General features: G+C 39.4%; 1 protein-coding gene across 1 annotated transcript in view; it reads right to left on the bottom strand.

Annotated features, from left to right (window-relative positions):
- Positions 1–16,960, bottom strand: part of SRFBP1 (serum response factor binding protein 1) — a 53,582-nt gene that overhangs the window by 17,365 nt on the left and 19,257 nt on the right. Inside the window, exon 4 of the mRNA XM_026865498.1 lies at positions 6,888–6,959. Within this exon, the coding sequence (XP_026721299.1) occupies positions 6,888–6,959 (72 nt within the window). The remainder of the gene's footprint in view (positions 1–6,887; positions 6,960–16,960) is intronic.

Genomic DNA, 16,960 nt, shown 5'->3' on the forward strand with positions numbered 1-16,960 from the left:
TACTGGCTCGGCTAGCAGTCAGATGAACAATCAGGTGGGAGAAGTACATGGGAGAAGAGTACAGAAAGAGTTGTCCAAAAATTGACATACTTAAGTTATATAGTGTCATAAAACTTCAGTTGCAGCCATAGCAATCAATTCTAGGCTCTAAAGTATAGAGGAATCTATATAAAAGTCATGCTAAACAGTTTGCAGTTCAAGTGATCAGATCTGGAAGATGAGAAATCTTCAGGAAAAGAAAACAAAAACCAATCAGTCACACAGAGAAAGTATTTACGCCTGAATGTGATATTCACCACTGAATGCAAAATTCTTCACTTCATCAGTAGTCTTACAAAGACCACAGATATTCCTGTTTAATGTTAACATCTGGTGTTTGACATGGAAAATTCTCAGGAAACAGTGGCTTCATACATTCAGTGTAACTTCCATTCAGAGTCAAAACAGTCAGGACAAAAAGAATTCAACTCTGCAACACTCATTCCCAGCATCAAGCCAATTATTTTAGCCTGTGTTACAGGAAACTGCTATTAAATCAATGCAACACTTTTCCAAAAACATAAGATGTTGACAGATACAACTATTACACAGAGAAAAGTATAGCTGGCATCTGATATGCAAATGAATACCTTTATTTCCATACTGAAATAAGAAAGGAACAGAACATTTTAACATGTACAAAATTAAATGGAGTATTATTATTTCACTATGTGCAGCATAAACACATCGCTGGCGAAATGGAAATATCTTTGTATGGACAAGGCAATACATTAATTTTGAACCAAAATTAAGTAAAGTTTATAACAAAGTTTCCAATAAATTAATAAAAGGAGGCAGGTGTAGAAGAGGAATGAGACTGAGATTGTTTAACAGAGTCCAGGCAGGTGACCATTAAGCCATTAAATTATCACATATTGTTCTTATAATTATACTCTGATTGTCTCCACAATTTCTTATTTAAGAAGAATGTAACAACCAAAATTTAGATAAAAAGAGAATGAAGTTTTTATAGGTCCCTCAAATCCACTAGCCTCCGTACTGCCAAAATCAAACCACAAAACAGCGAAGTGAATTAACGATAAGCATATTATCAAAGCTGATGGACTATCACATCTCTGTTACACAAAGACTGATTCATACAGTAGTCCTCTCTCTATGGTTTATGGATTGCACACAAAGTATTTTTGTAAGCAAATAATGTTAAAAATCCACATAAGTAATTACGTTGTTACGCTACTATTAAAGGCAGTAACAATAGAAACAGAAGTTCTGTATCAATAATAACATCTTTCCTAATCAGAATGTTTGTGGAGTGAGTAGAATCTTCAGGGGGGGTTGGGGGTACAGTGAGAAAGGAGGAGGTTGTGGAAAAATCCCCCAAAACTCAAACTAAAGACTGCAACTATTATGTACTTGATCCAAAGCCTCTGAAGTTAACAGAAAGTCTCCAATTAAACTGCAAGAGACTTTGCATCAGGCCCCTTTTATGATTCAGCGCATTTCCTCAGATTAAATCCACAAAGCATGCAGACATTTTGTTTTTATATACTTGCCACTAGAAGGTACATTTTAAAAATAAATTAAGGCAAAGATCACAATTGTACATTTAGGATTGTCAGCTAAAATAGAAACATTTATATTTTTCGAAGTTAGATAATACAGATAAGACTGTTCCTCCTTGAATGCAGACGTGTTTAATCAAAAGTTCTACTCAATTCAGAAATAATATATTGCTTTCTTTCCCTGTCACACAAAGTACTAGTATTATCAAGTTTAAAATTTCCATAATAAATAAGTGAATTCATTAGAATAAATGTTATGCATTTACTGATTGTGTAACCATGTCTTGTATGTGTTAGTGTCCTGTAACCAAAGATTACCATCTAGTGATATACTCCAGGGAACTCGATGCTCCAAATAATTACTTACTGTTAATCAATGTCTCAAAGTTAGTAGCCTTTCATAAACTGCCTTTCACAGATCGTTGGTGTGAAACACATTTTTAGTGTAAATCTACAAAGAAGAACATAAAATAACACAAGCACTGTGACTGTCCTATCCTTGCTCTTTTTTTTGTTACTGATGAGAGATATTGTGGACTGATGAACAGCCTAGTTTCAAGGTATCAGCTTCACAGTTTAAAAAGAAGGTGGTATGAATCTGAGAAATGCTGTTTTGATAATGTGATTTAAACACTCTTTTGAAAGACATAAAGGTAATACATAATCAGTCCTGTAACATCATCCCCTTATCTTCCTGTCTGTCCTGAGCAAAATTACTTTTCTACCTCTTTCTCATGTCCTTCTTGCACAAGGACTTCCTTAGTCCCACAACAGAGATACAGTGAATGCATATAGGAGCTTGGGAGGTGAAATGGGGTCTCCTCACATGTGAAGCAGTAGAACTCTCATTTGATAAAATGCAGAAAAACTTTTCTTACTACTGTTAGTATTTAGCTGGTTCCCCAATCCCAAATTCATTTGAGACATATTGGTAATGAGCCACAGATATAAAATTCACTCACCCCTGAAATAACCCCCAGAACTTTAACTGTAGCATAACAGTCTTTGGGTCTCTATTAAAAATACCTGGACCTGAAGTTAGACAGCAGTAATGTCATCTGTACATCTGTCCTCACCAGGTAGCTTAGACTGTTAATGATCAAAATCATGCTGTGCACCAGGCTGCTCAGTAAAATCCTGGCAAGTCTCTCTATGGCCATGCATGAGCTGCCTGAGATCCTGTTTCTAAAGCCTCTGAATTCCTTTTAAATTCCAAACAAGACAAAGTTGGTTCGTGAACAAGAAGCAAACCAAAATAAGCTCACGAGGCCTTACATTAGCAAAAAAAACCCTTCTAAGAGCTAGTAATGGCTTACATTTCTGGTCTAGAAGAAGTTTCTCAACACACTTAGAAATTATGGAAAGCTTTTCAGTAATCACAGACTCACAGCGATGTGGCATGGCCCCAACAAATTTGAAGATCACAATATACTCAAAATTTCCCGGGCAGAATCCTCTTTGCAGACAAGCATCTGCATGATTCAAACATGACATTAGAGTAAGAGGTGAAAATACAGGACTTAGTAGGAAAAGGTGGTGCTCTTCTCAAGGAAAACAGATTAGGGCTCAGTGCAGAAAAAGGAAAACTGTGCTCCTAAGGTTATGTGAAGATTATATCTTAAAGCAAAGAACAGAAGATGCATTTATCATCTGTGAGTATTTGTTGTTATTTCTTCAAGTCAAAAGCATGTGCTCAATTCAAGCTCTGACAGTAACGTATACTGGTACTCTATTCTTCACTCAAAGAAAAATACAATAGTTCTTTGCAGTTTTAGTTTCAACTACTCCCCCACCCCACCCCAAAATCTGAAAGTCATTTAATTTTGAAGCACACAGACTTTATTATTTTTTTTAAAAGTAGCATTTTGACTTAAGGTGAGATGACACTCTAGATCATCGCATGTAGTACTGTTCCATTATGCTGCATTCTCAGTGTTTAAAACACAGTGGTTGTTTTTTTTTCTCATGTCCTATATACCAAACATGTACTGGAAAAAAACCCTAAATGAGATGCTACAGTAAGTTAGAACCTGTTAACATTAGTGCAAGCGCAACAAAACTAACTGCAGTTACGATGGAGTTGTTCACAGGTGGACCAATGTCCCCTTTTCTGGAGAAACTCCACACATGATACATATAATTTCTCTAATACTGGAAAAATAATACACGTTAACCTACTTATCCTGCCTATCTTAACCTAAGTTTCCTTAAATCAGTGTTAGTAATAACTAGAAGACAACAGTTAAAACCTGTCAGTTCCCTAGTCAGTTTCCTGCTTGTAATGACAGCATTTTTAGGATTAGCTTCCAGTTTATAGGCTCAGTGTGCTGGAGCACAACACTAATGAACCAAGCCTCCCATAACAGTTCAGGTACATAAGCTGTAAGGAGCACTTCAAAATGCAATCACAGCTGGAAATATTAGTTTAAAAATACATTAGGTACAGATCTGCCACATGGTTTTCAATTTTATTAATGGTGAGCAACTACTGCAGACAGTAAGCAACTATGTACAGAAAGTGCACAAAACCTCAGTCAAAACCTAGAAAATACAGGTTCTATTCTTCAACAGCTGTAACTAAGCTCCAACAATGTAAAGCCTAGTTAAACTTGCATGGCAATATTCATTACAATTTTTACAATAGAATTTATCACCTGTTGATAGCAATCGTGCCAGCTGCAGTAATATTAAAATGGATTAAAGATATTTCATCAGAGATGCACAAAGAACTGTTCACCTACTCCTTGTGTTACAGTAACATGGTAAGCCTATTTCTATAAATTAGGAAAGGAGAAGTCTTGCGTATGTGGCTGGTGACCATTACCAGCTCACTCATATATCTGATTTGCTTCCTAGCTAATGTAATATAGCAATATTGACAGCTAAATTGTAAGAACTCAAGTTAGAGTGCCATTTGCTAAACACTTAGGGCAACTTTATTGTACTTGACTGAAATCTATGCACACTCTTTTTAAATAGAAAAGTATGCTTATCTTACTCTGAAAAATATATGGGGAAACACAGTAATGGAACATAAAACCTCAGTGGGTCAAAGGAATTAAACAAATATCTTGACTACATGTCCACTATGAAAAACTAATATTCAGCATTCCACAGTGAATTAAAAGCAGACTGACTTTTATCAATGAAAACAAACCTATTCTGAAAATGAAAACAGCCACAGGATGTTTCTCTTCAAGTGTTTCGAAACTCAAGTTAATGAAAAGGTAAACAGTATGGTCTGCATTTCAAGTGACCTACAGAATACTGCTAGGGATAGATAATCAATGATTTATTTTTATTTTTATTTTTATTTTTATTTTTATTTTTATTTTTATTAACTAACTGTGGGAAAATAAGAAATAACACACTGGAAAATTATTTTTTGTTAAAGCACAAGAGGGATGCCTTCTTTAGTTGAGGATATGCTACGGCTGACAAATAGCAACCAAAAAAGTTATGATGGCTTAGCCACCACCTGTGAACAGTACTGTAATAATTAACCATACATGTTCTACTGCATTGAGGTTAAAAACCTTCTATGGGTTTAAAAAAGCATCAGCACCCATCCATAAAGTTGCTTTGAAACATGAGACCTGTTCATTACAAGGTGTGAGACTGACTTTTGTACCACTGAAAAACAAGATCAGCACCAGAAAGAAGCAGATATAACAACAGTTCTAGAAACCAAAACAATTCCATGAAGATACCCATATTATCTGTTTCCAAGGATTACAGTCAAATGAAAGCCTATTTTAAGTATATATGGAAAGCATACAGTCAACCATGAGTATGAATACATCAAAAACAAAGGAACAAAATAAACTAGTAAGATTAGTAATATTCCTTCTGTATTCTTGGCAATAAAATTGTTCTCTTAGAAAATAAAATTTCAACTGTAAAGTCCTTTAAAACAACAGCATCAGTTATTTAATTTTGGTGCTTCTATACTTTATGCAACCAGCATAAGCCTGATGCATTTGAACTGCTGGCAGAAGAATCTCCTACAGGAAGTGACAAAATGTCTTACCATTTCAATTTAGCCTGGCTCTTCAAGCATGAAATCCCTCTCCGTGTGTCCTCACACATCCAGAATCTTCACTTCTGCACTATTTCTAACATTACAGTAACCAGTTTCTGACTAGCTCACCTACAGACTGGAAAACTGTGGTCAAATAAATTTAAAAGAATGTTGCTTTTTAGCTCCATGTCAGTATATCTGTGACCTTTTCTTACTCTCTTCTATCATTAAAGAGAAAGAAAAGCATTAAGATGCTGTCATCCCAACACTGCTCCAAAAATACCAAATTCCTATGATATTTTCCTATTAAGTTGATTTTGTTCACATGAAGCATGGAAATCCTGCTATGCAATATGCTAATGGGTGAATTACGTCACACATTACTGTGCTTTGCAACAGCATAGTTATATTAGAAGCTAATGATGTCCTTATAGAAGGAAATGACCCAATTCTACATTAAAACTTAGCCTGCAGACTACAAAAATTACAGGTTTCAGACCCCTTCAGTGGAATACCTACATGAAATTTAGGATAACGTGGAGGTAAATATACAATTTAATGTATTGGTATTTTTGATTCAGAATTGCTTTCTGGCATCACTTCTGCAGCACATCCCTTAAAACAGTACTTATTGCTGCTCTTCTTCACTCTTCTTTCAGAGTGTACTGTCTGCTCTCAACCTCAACTGCTTACTTTAACAAGCATCTTCTCACTTGTACATCTTCATGTCATCTCTTACAGATATCACTAGCCAGACAATATTTAATAATGTATGATCAGTGAACTTCAGGAGACACACTGCACTGAAATTAATAAGCCACAGGGGTGTTAAAATTCCACCTTTATTCCAGGTTATTGTTTGTCATGTTTTGTTCACATGTGGAAACTTCTCTGCATCTAAAAGTATTAGAGCCTTTTTCCAACTGTTGTTGAAAGCTTAGACCATTTACAATAACTGAACCATGTATATGTACTATATAAACAAAACAAATAAACAAATCTATTTATAAAGACTCAAAACCCACTACTGTGTTTCCTGGTATTCTATTCCAGTTACTAGGGATTAGCCCATCAACCTAGACAACCATTCACTTGTACTAAACAGATGTATTAACTTTTGTAGATACGCCCTAGTGGATAAATTTCCTTAGAAAAGCAAGTAAGGTCTACAATGAAGATGCAGTATAACATACAGAACACACTGTGCAAATGCACGTAATCCCACCCATACATGCACCCTTCCAAAGGAGTGTTCTCACAGCTACAGAAGCAGGGATAAGAAAACAAAAACCAACAAGCCTTACCTTTCTGCAGACACTTTCGAAATTAATTTCTGTCCTAAGAGCAAGTCTGGTAACTTCATCTGGCTTTATTTCCTGTGGACAAAAGATGCATTTATTCTTCTTATGATCAGACTTTAGAAAATCTTTCTAAGGTTTACCTCCCTCATAAATATTCTAACTTCATAGCATCTCCCACTGATCTCTTAAGGGAATAAAATAGTTTGTTGACTGATTTTTTTTTTTTTTTGTGTATGTAAATGTTTTTTGTGTGTATCAGTTTGTTGATGATTTTTTTATGTGTATGTAAATACTACATTTCTGTGTATGTAAATACTATGTTTACTGACTTCCGAAACATCATTTACACTTAAACTGCCTGTATCTACTACTACTGAGGGCTATAGAGATTTTCAACAGCAAAGTATGCAGAATGGTCATTTTATTTACAGAAGTGTTTAAATTGCCTGTATTGTTGTCCTATAAATATACTTTGGAAGGTTTGAAGTGAAACATCTTAGACTCTGAAGTTACATCTGAACTTATCCACATATGTGATAAGTTTAAGACAACTAAAATGAAGTTCAGAAGAAAAATCAAAATTCTCTTTTCTGAAGACACTCACTATACATGCAATTTTCATTCCTGGACTTAAGCATTTCCACTGGCAGCTGAAACAGAGGAAAGAAAATATTGGACAAGTGGATTTTGTTAAAAGTTGAATACTTTATGAAACATTTCCCCATGACAGATTTCTCGTTATTTTAAAATATATATTTTATATATGTTGTATTACAAAATGTCCTATTAACTTTATCAATTGAACGCACTAAATATTGGCTTTTTCCTCCTCCTATGTCAAAGAAATCATGTTACATACCAGTTGTTTGCCAGATGGCCATTTTAAAAGCAGTTTAACTACTGTTACGCAGAGCCTTAATAACTTCCACACATTCATAGTTCCAAACCCATAGAAACTTTGTAGAAAAAACCCTAGTTATCTGGATAGCTTTCATCCAGACCTAGCCTTTATCACAATGCTGGTAGCTTTGACACCTGATCTGTTTGCTGAATTTCTAAAACCCGAGGAAATCAGATGACTTCAACATAAAATACACTAATTTTGTAACACTTGTGGTCAATAAAGAAGATGAAAACCTAAATCTGAAATGCCCATACAAAGTATTGTAGTTTGAGAAAATGCAACATGTCCAGGTGCTTGGACTGCACCTGTAGTTAACGTTATGCTTAGATATGGACAAGACAGGCACTAACTGAAAACCCTTAAAAGTAATTACTGTAACTACTGGCTCAGAATAATTATTAGCAAAGATTCAAATCTAAATCAAATTGTGAGAGACTTGATAATTTAGAAATTACTAGGAAAAAAATGTACTATATAAAGGGGAAGGACTTTCATGTTTAACAACTAAATTATACTTTTTCCTTTCACTCTTCTTCCTTACTTAATCATCCTTGATAAGTATTCCAACACTTCAATTTAACATCCTGCTCCACTGTTAAGTTTCCTCAGTCTATACAGTTGCTGTCCTAAATCTGGGGCAGTCTGTGCACTTCCTTAAATATAAGTTCAGGAAGAATCAAGTAGCTTTATTATAGAAGTTCATACCTTGCATTTCAAAATCTTATGTTGTCCTTCTTTCTATATATTAGAAAACTTACAGAGAGTATGCATCTTCTCTAGATCTTTAAGGTGTTGCATAAATTGCATGTGTTAAAACTACAAGCAAGCATATAATAATGGAATATAAACAGAACAAAGTTAAACTGAAAAAAAAAAAAAAGTCTCTTATTGTGAATGTCAGAAGAGCTTCCTGACAATGAGGTGTAGAAGTCTGCAATATCATCTCCCAAAGGTACTGGTGGAAGCTCAATCACTTGGGAGACAGAATCCAGACTGGAAAAACACTGGTGGATGTAGGAAACAATCTTCTACTGGCAGATAGACAGTTGGATGACCTAACGGAATCTAGAGATGGAAAAGACCTATGATTCAGTTTTCCAAAGCATTTCACAGATGGTGAAAGTAGGACACGGTGGTTAAGTGACATGCTTACTGTCACATAGTTGGTTGGGGGCTATGAATGAAGCTCTGGAATCCCATACTATTCATTAAATCAAGCTGTTTCTTTATTCAAAAAAATTTATGTGATCTTCATCCCAGATAAAAATGCCAATTTCCTGTCTCTTTAGGATTTAAATACAGCAACCTGGTTCAGAGAGGAGGCAGGTAAACTTCAGCAATCCCTACGCTAGAATGTCAAATGTTTAATTTTTGTATTACAATATTGCTGAATTCCCTTAACATTGCAGAATCATGCAAAATAAAGGAGAAGGAATTACAGTTTGGAACGTGAAGTCACGAAAGGAACTTCACTGAAATTCTTAGAATACAAAATGAGCTCAAGAACCTCCTGTTAATGCTTAAACACCAAAATTTATAAAGTATCTCCTTCACTTCCCTTAGAGTTAAGGCAAAACTAGCATTTTTGACTTACAGTCACAGCAGCACCCTAGTTTTGTAAAAGCAGACATATAAATCAGGTTATTGGAATACATAGACCTTTTTTTCCGTGTCTATTCATGTTCAGTGGCAGACAAGAAAATAGTAAAAGGATATAGTGATATTTTTTTCAGCAGAGCTTTCTCAACTTTGAGAGGCACATAGCTCAAGAACTCATGACTTAAAAAGGGGGCCTCTGTATTGAGTATCTATTATGAAATCTTTTTTCACCAGTTGTGTTAGAGGATATTAAGGGATGTCCACTTGAGCAACCTGATCTAGTAGAAGGTGTCCCTGCCCATGGCAGGGAGGTTTGAATTAGATGATCTTTAAGGTCCCTTCCAACCCAAACCATTCTATGATGTTATAAGTGTTATAAGTGTTACAAGTGGCTGCTGCCTCCACCATCTCTGGGATCAGTCCAGGGATTCCTCCTGCACTGTTGCTGGAGCCCAGCCCAGTGCATCCTCCAGGTCTACAGATGTGCAGTTGCTTTCTCATTGTCATATTCAACCAGTAGTGAATGTGACAACTAGCTGCCACAGACAAGGTGCTGCCTTCAACAGCACCCACATATAACACTCCCAAGACTCACATGAACTTAAGTATAACCATCCAAGATGTCTTACTCCTTTTCATCTGTCCAGGATTAAAACTTAATATTAAAGAGTATGCTCCTTCCCACCCTCCTCTAGATTCATGAGCACATCCATATTCATCCATCCCTCAAATATCAGCACAGCATATCCCTCCGTCCACCTAATAATAGGCCTCTGCCTGGGTCCAGAGCCCTTTCATTCAACTCATGGGCCTCCTTACTTGCATGCACTCATACTCCAGTCTTACAAGTACTCTAGTCTCACAGGCAACCTGCGCTCACAGGTCCCTCCCAAACACCAGCACGGGCCCTCTACCCACCTGATACTCCCACCTGGACCCAGCATCTTCCATTCACTGCTAGTCTAACTTAAGAGATTGGTAGTGAATTACACATGCCAAAGACACACATGCACAGGGTCAAACCATGTGAAAATACACTCTGCCCCCATCAGCAGCAGGCACCAGGCACCAGGGCTACAATCTGCAGTCCCAGTCCAGATGCTAAGAGCCTTACTTGCTTTACTTGCCCCAGCCTCACCTGTAGCCATGCCCAGGACACACACTGTCCCTGTACTCTCAACTGGGACATGTGCTGCTCCTGCCCCTGTGGCTGGAGCTGAGATCCTCACTCACTCCTACTGCTGAAACCAGAGGCTCAGGACACCTACACCGCTGGTCTGACTCTTGTTGCTGGCCCTATATCCACTCATGCTGGTCCCCTCAGTATCTGGAACCTAGTCCTTAGAACACTCACACCCACAGGATAAAGACCGATATTACAAAGAAAGTTAAGAAAAAAAATTATAAAAAGATGAAAAACTGGGCCAATCAGACAGAGGGCTTGGTCAGATAAGTGTATTAACTAGTACTGGTTGGGACTGGCCCCTCCAATACCCGCTCCCACCTATGCCTTCCTAAACACTGTTTACTAAGTTTTGCATAGTCCACTGGTCCCCCCATATACTCATGTTCATCTTGTTTCCCCTTCTTATCAGATACAAAGTCCAGGCTGGCCTTCCCCAAAGCAATACCAGTAGTTTTTTAATGGCCCATTACTTAGTGACTGGAGACTTTTTGTCAATGTCTCTGTTGGCCCTTGTCCACCAGCTATGTTCCTCTCTGTGTTTTTATTCATCCCATCACCCCACACTTATTATCGCCTTATCATTGAAAAGGTCCACTACTGGAGACTCATATGAAGAATGCTCATCACCATCCATGTGCCCTCACAGATTATGGCTGCTTTCTGAAATAATGTTAATACCTGGTTTCATAACCAGAGTTTGGGACTGGTGTACCAGAATGACCCTCACTCTGCTATCTAAGTGGAGGAAAGGGATGGAGACATGCAGCACACCAAAGATGTAAGGGATATCGATGGATCAGTAACTGTGGTAACATTTGTGAAAGCTCAGGTTAGAGTCAGGACCTCTAAATGCAAAAAGGTGCTAGGGCCATCAGCCCATCTGAAGTGCATGTATACCAATGCACACAGCATGGGTAACAAACAGGAGGAGCTTGAAGGCATGATGAAACAGGAAAATTATGATGTAGTGGCTATTACAGAAACATGGTGGGATGTCTCCCATGACTGGAGTGTGCCAGCTGATGGCCACAAGCTCTTTAGAAGGGACAGACAAGGAAGGAGAGGCAGTGGGGTGGTGCTGTATGTTAGGGGCTGTTATGTTTGCTTTGAGTACAAGTGTGGTGAAGACAGGGTGGAGTGTCTTTGTGTTAGAATCAGAGGGAAGGCCAACAGGGCAGATATCAACAGTGGGAGTCTACTATAGGCCACCCACCCAGGACAGAGAGGTGGATGAAATACTCTATAGGCATTTAGGAGAAATCCCTCAATCACTTGCCCTTGTTCTTGTGGGAGGCTTTAACTTCCCAGACATCTGATGGAAATACAACACAGCAGAGCAAGACCAGTCCCAGAGATTCCTGGAATGTGTGGCAGGTAACTTCCTGACACAGCTGGTGAGTGAACTGACCATAGAAGGTGCCCTGCTGGATCTCCTCTTTGTGAACAGAGAAGGACTGGTGGAGCGTGTGGCAGTTGGAGGCCGACTAGGGCACATTAAATAATAGAGTTCTCTATTCTCAGAGAGGTCAGGAGAGGGGGAAGCAAAATGACATTCTGGCCTTCCAAAGGGCTGACTGTGACTTGTTTAGGCAACTACTTGACAGGATCCCGTAGGAGATGGTCCTGAAGGGCGTAAGGGTCCAGGAAGGCTGGGCACTCTTTAAGAAGGAAGACTTAATGGCACAGGAGCAGGTGGTCCCCAGGTGCTGTAAGAGAAGCTGGTGACAGAGAAGATGACCTTGGCTCAACAGTTTGGCTGCAACTCAAGGAGAAAAAAAGAGTCTACATCCTTTGGAAGAAGGGGCTATCCACTCACAATGATTACAAAGATTCTATGAGGCTATGCAGGGTGGAAATCAAGAGGTCTAAAGCCCAGCTGGAAATTAATCTGGCTTCAGCAGTCAAGGATAACAAGAAATGTTTCTAATGTCAACAGCAAAAGAAAGACCAGGGAGAGTCTCCATCCCCTGCTAGATGCAGAAGGAAACATGGTAATAAGCGATGAGGAAAAAGCTGAGGTGCTTAATGCCTTCTTTGCGTCAGTCTTTAATAACAAGACTAGTTGTACTGAGGGAATCCAGCCTCCTCAGCCAGAACACAAGAGACTGCAAAAAAAGACACTCCCGCAATCCAGGAGGAGATAATCAGTCACCTACTGCACAAGTCCATGGGACCAGATGGGATACACCCGAGGGTGCTGAAGGAGCTAGCTGGGGTGCTTGCCAAATTGCTTTCCATCATTTACCAGGAGTCCTGGCTGACTGGCAAGGTCCCAACAGATTGGAAGTTGGCCAATGTGATGCCCATATATAAGAAGGGTTGGAAGGATGATTTGGGAAATTACATGCCTGTCAGCTTGACTCTGGTACCCGGGAAGCTGATGGAGCAGCTCATCCCTGAGTACTATCACACAACACATGAGGGACAACCAGATGATCAGACCCAGTCAGCATGGGTATATGATATGAAAGGAAGGTCCTGCTTGACAAACCTGATCTCCTTCTACAACAGCATGACCTGCTTAATGGATGAGGAAAAGGCTGTGGATGTTGTTTACCTTGACTTCAGTAAGGCCTTTGACACCGTTTCCCACAGCATTCTCCTGGAGAAACTGGCTGCTCATGGCTTGGATGGGCACATGCTTTGGTGGGTAAAAAACTGTCTGGTTGGCCGGGCCCAAAGAGTCGTGGTGAACGGAGTTAAATCCAGCTGGCAGCCAGACACAAGTGGTGTCCCCCAGAGCTCGGTTTTGGGGCCACTCCTGTTTAACATCTTTACTGATGATCTGGACGAGGGGATCGAGTGCACCCTCAGTCAGTTTGAAGATGACCCCGAGTTGGGTGGGAGTGTTGACCTGCTCGGGGGTAGGGAGGCTCTGCAGAGAGACCTGGACAGGCTGGAGCCATGGGCTGAGGCCAACTGCAGGAGTTTCCATAAGGCCAAATGCCAGGGGCTGCCCTTGGGCCACAACAACCCCCAGCAGTGCTACAGGCTTGGGGAGGAGTGGCTGGAGAGCTGCCAGTCAGAGAGGGACCTGGAGGTGCTGATTGACAGCCGGCTGAAGAGAAGCCAGCAGTGTGCCCAGGGGGCCAAGAAGGCCAATGGCATCCTGGCTTGTGTCAGCAATAGCGTGGCCAGCAGGGACAGGGAAGGGATCTGACCCCTGTACTCAGCACTGCTGGGGTCACACCTCAATTCCTGTGTTCAGTTTTGGGCCCCTCACTACAAAAAGGACATTGAATGACTTGAGCGTGTCCAGAGAAGGGCAACGGAGCTGGTGCAGGGTCTGGAGCACAGGTTGTACGAGGAGCGGCTGAGGGAACTGGGGTTGTTCAGTCTGGAGAAGAGGAGGCTGAGGGGAGACCTCATCACCCTCTACAGCTCCCTGAAAGGAGGGTGCAGAGAGCTGGAGATGAGTCTCTTGAACCAAGTAACAAGCGGTAGGACAAGAGGGAATGGCCTCAAGTTGTGCCAGGGAAGGTTTAGACTAGATATTAGGAAGCATTTCTTTCCAGAAGGGGTTGTTAGGCATTGGACTGGGCTGCCCAGGGAGGTGGTGGAGGTGTTTACAGTCGGGTGGACATACCACTGAAGGATATGGTATAGTTGGGAACTGTCAGTGTTAGGTTAATGGTTGGACTAGATGATCTTGAAGTTCTTTTCCTACCTAGACGATTCTATGATAACATCCTCTGCCAGTAAATTCCCAATATTAATGAGGCATTATGTTCTAAGTTAAGAGGCAATGCAAGTTAAGAGGCAACCAGGTAAGTATCCTACTTAGTGCTGGGATCAACAGACCCTTCTCCCCTGCTTGCTGATCACGTTTTCCCTCTGGAAGAGACTACAATTACAACAAGAGCTACTTTCAGACACCAGCATTGATGGCACCAGTGTTTAAGCTGGGAAACACTGTTAGACTCATAGAAATGGGTAGTAAGCAAGAAGGGGAACAGATCGCGTCTTTCTAATTATAGACTGCAACCCTATCTCAACTTCTGTCATAAACCCCTTTAAGAGACAGGGATGTGAGCAAGGGAAGACTCTGCAGGTCAGTGTACATGACAAAGCACAACGGTGTAGTTCTTGTGCCTAAGCTGAGCAAACAACTGCCACAGAAGCAACCAATATGAGACTGGAAGGAGGTAGTTAAGGCAACAGAGCAGAATCAGGACCAGCCTGGCTCCTGGGATTTGCACAAATTTTCAACAACTTACACAATGTGGAGTCTGAGACTCCTCCAGGTGTTTGCCACTTGAGTGGCTGATCCATACTCCGGTGCAGGGATGTTAGACGAACCCACCTGTTAACCAGCTGGACATCATCAGGCCTTGGCCCGAGATTAATCTGAATAAACAGATGTGAAAAACTACTGGACATGACATAAGAAAACTGCTGGATGTGACAGATAATGCAAGATCCTGACAGTATCTGGATTTTATAGATTAAGGGAGAGTTACATGAAAAACGGATGAGTTCAATGGAAAGGTAGAGTAGGGGAGAGCTTTTGTGGGGTTACGTCTTGCAAGGCTGATACTACCAAAGTAACCATACTGGTAATAGCACGGGAAGCCAAGACCGCCTATGTAGTCACACTGCAATACCCAATTTGGGGAAAAAAAGTAACTATGGGTGGGCAAAGACTGGACTGGGCTGGGAAAAGGGAGTGCTAGGGCACAGGAAGAGATATGGCAGTGCACAGCAGGGGTTGCTGTGGGGCAGCCCTGAAGCGAGTCCCAGTACCACAGGCAGCAAGCTCACCCCACTACTTGCAGAAACTTAAACCATCAAAGTATAGTTTTTGTTTTTTAAATTATGAACTTATTTAAATAAACCATAACTGCCTTACATGGATAGGCAAGACTGTATCAAACAGAAGCGTGTCTCAGAAGTATGATATTGATCGTGGTTCCTCAGATGACACTTTATCCAAGTGATACTGAGGAAGCTACAGTTTCTAACTTAATGGGTATGGAAATGTAATTTATGGAATAGCCTTCAGAAGACAGGAAAGTGAAAAAAAAACCCTGTCAGATGAGGCTTTAACACATCTCAGAAATGCTAGATTATTCACATAAAACGTATTCCCAGTTATGCTGTTTAAGACAGTTTTAGATGACTCAGGGAAAAAAAAACAAACCCCAAACTTGCCAGTAATGGCCTGTAGAAGCAATTTAGGAGTCCTCACTATTAAAAACTACCCAATCTCAATTTTGTTTTGACTAGTATTTTTTCTTTTACCTTTATCATACAATTCATTAATTTTCCTCATTTTCTCACATTTTTGTAGCTGTATGAGTGTTTAGACTTTCCTTGTGAAATCACTCCATATACATCACCTTTGTAAGACGATATTTGTCTTGAAATGGAGGAATTTCTATAAAAAAATAAGTAATAGAATCAGGGTATATACAACTAGATAACAGAACACTCATACCAAAAATCAAATATTTCTGGTGAAATCTCAATTGTATTTGTTAGCCATTACTGTACTTATATTGTTTAAAATATTATTATCATTTTTACCCTTGAACAGATGTTTCAGACTACTTTCTCGCAAAGTTTATTGTATTTTTAAGCAGCATTCAGTCTTCTTTTGCTGTTTTCTTTCATTTTTCTGTGTTTCTTAGTGAGGAGAAAGGGATAGGAAAAAAAACCCCAAACCTCATTTCAGAACAGGTTCTCAGCTTCTATTTCTACAATCACTGCATGGCTTCTTGTCAGAATCAATCTGTTCCCCATATTCTGTAAAAGTTCAGTATTTTAGTCATTCAGAGCAAAAGTAGTCTTTAACTCTTAGTGTAAATAATACCACTGTGAAAGTACACAAAAATAGGATCATGCACTTAAAAAGTAGGATATCTTCAAAACAGTGAAAAAAATCAGCCATGGCTCACCTGAAAGTTTGTATGCTTTTCAAAAGAAACTAAACCCATGATAAGACTACAAGCTTGTTTCAGCTATGAAGGCCTGTTTTCAAAAAAAATGCATTAATCTAATTGGTTATACCAAACTGATTATGACAAAAAAGTGACTTTTTCCACCTGAACAGTTTACAAATCCAAATCCTTTGTCAGTAACTGCCTAAATATGTATGTGTATATATACACATACACACAAGAGTATTTCTATAGATATAAGTCTCATTAGTGAACCACCGTAACAAACTAAATGGCATGCTGCCTATGTAAAAAAAATAAAATAAATCCACTGCCCAAGGCCATATCCCTGCAAGCCCCCATTTTACCAGATGTGAAACCAAGATGAATAGTATTGCCAGGAGGGGAATTTGCATAAAATTAATAAACAGAACAGTAGGACAGAACATTTAAACTAGTAAAAATCTGATAAATGTCAAGTGAAATGTGGTTTAGGCTTAATAAGTTT

Source organism: Athene cunicularia (assembly GCF_003259725.1).
Source record: "Athene cunicularia isolate RWA chromosome Z unlocalized genomic scaffold, athCun1 chrZ_part1, whole genome shotgun sequence".
Classification (NCBI taxonomy): Eukaryota; Metazoa; Chordata; class Aves; order Strigiformes; family Strigidae; genus Athene; species Athene cunicularia.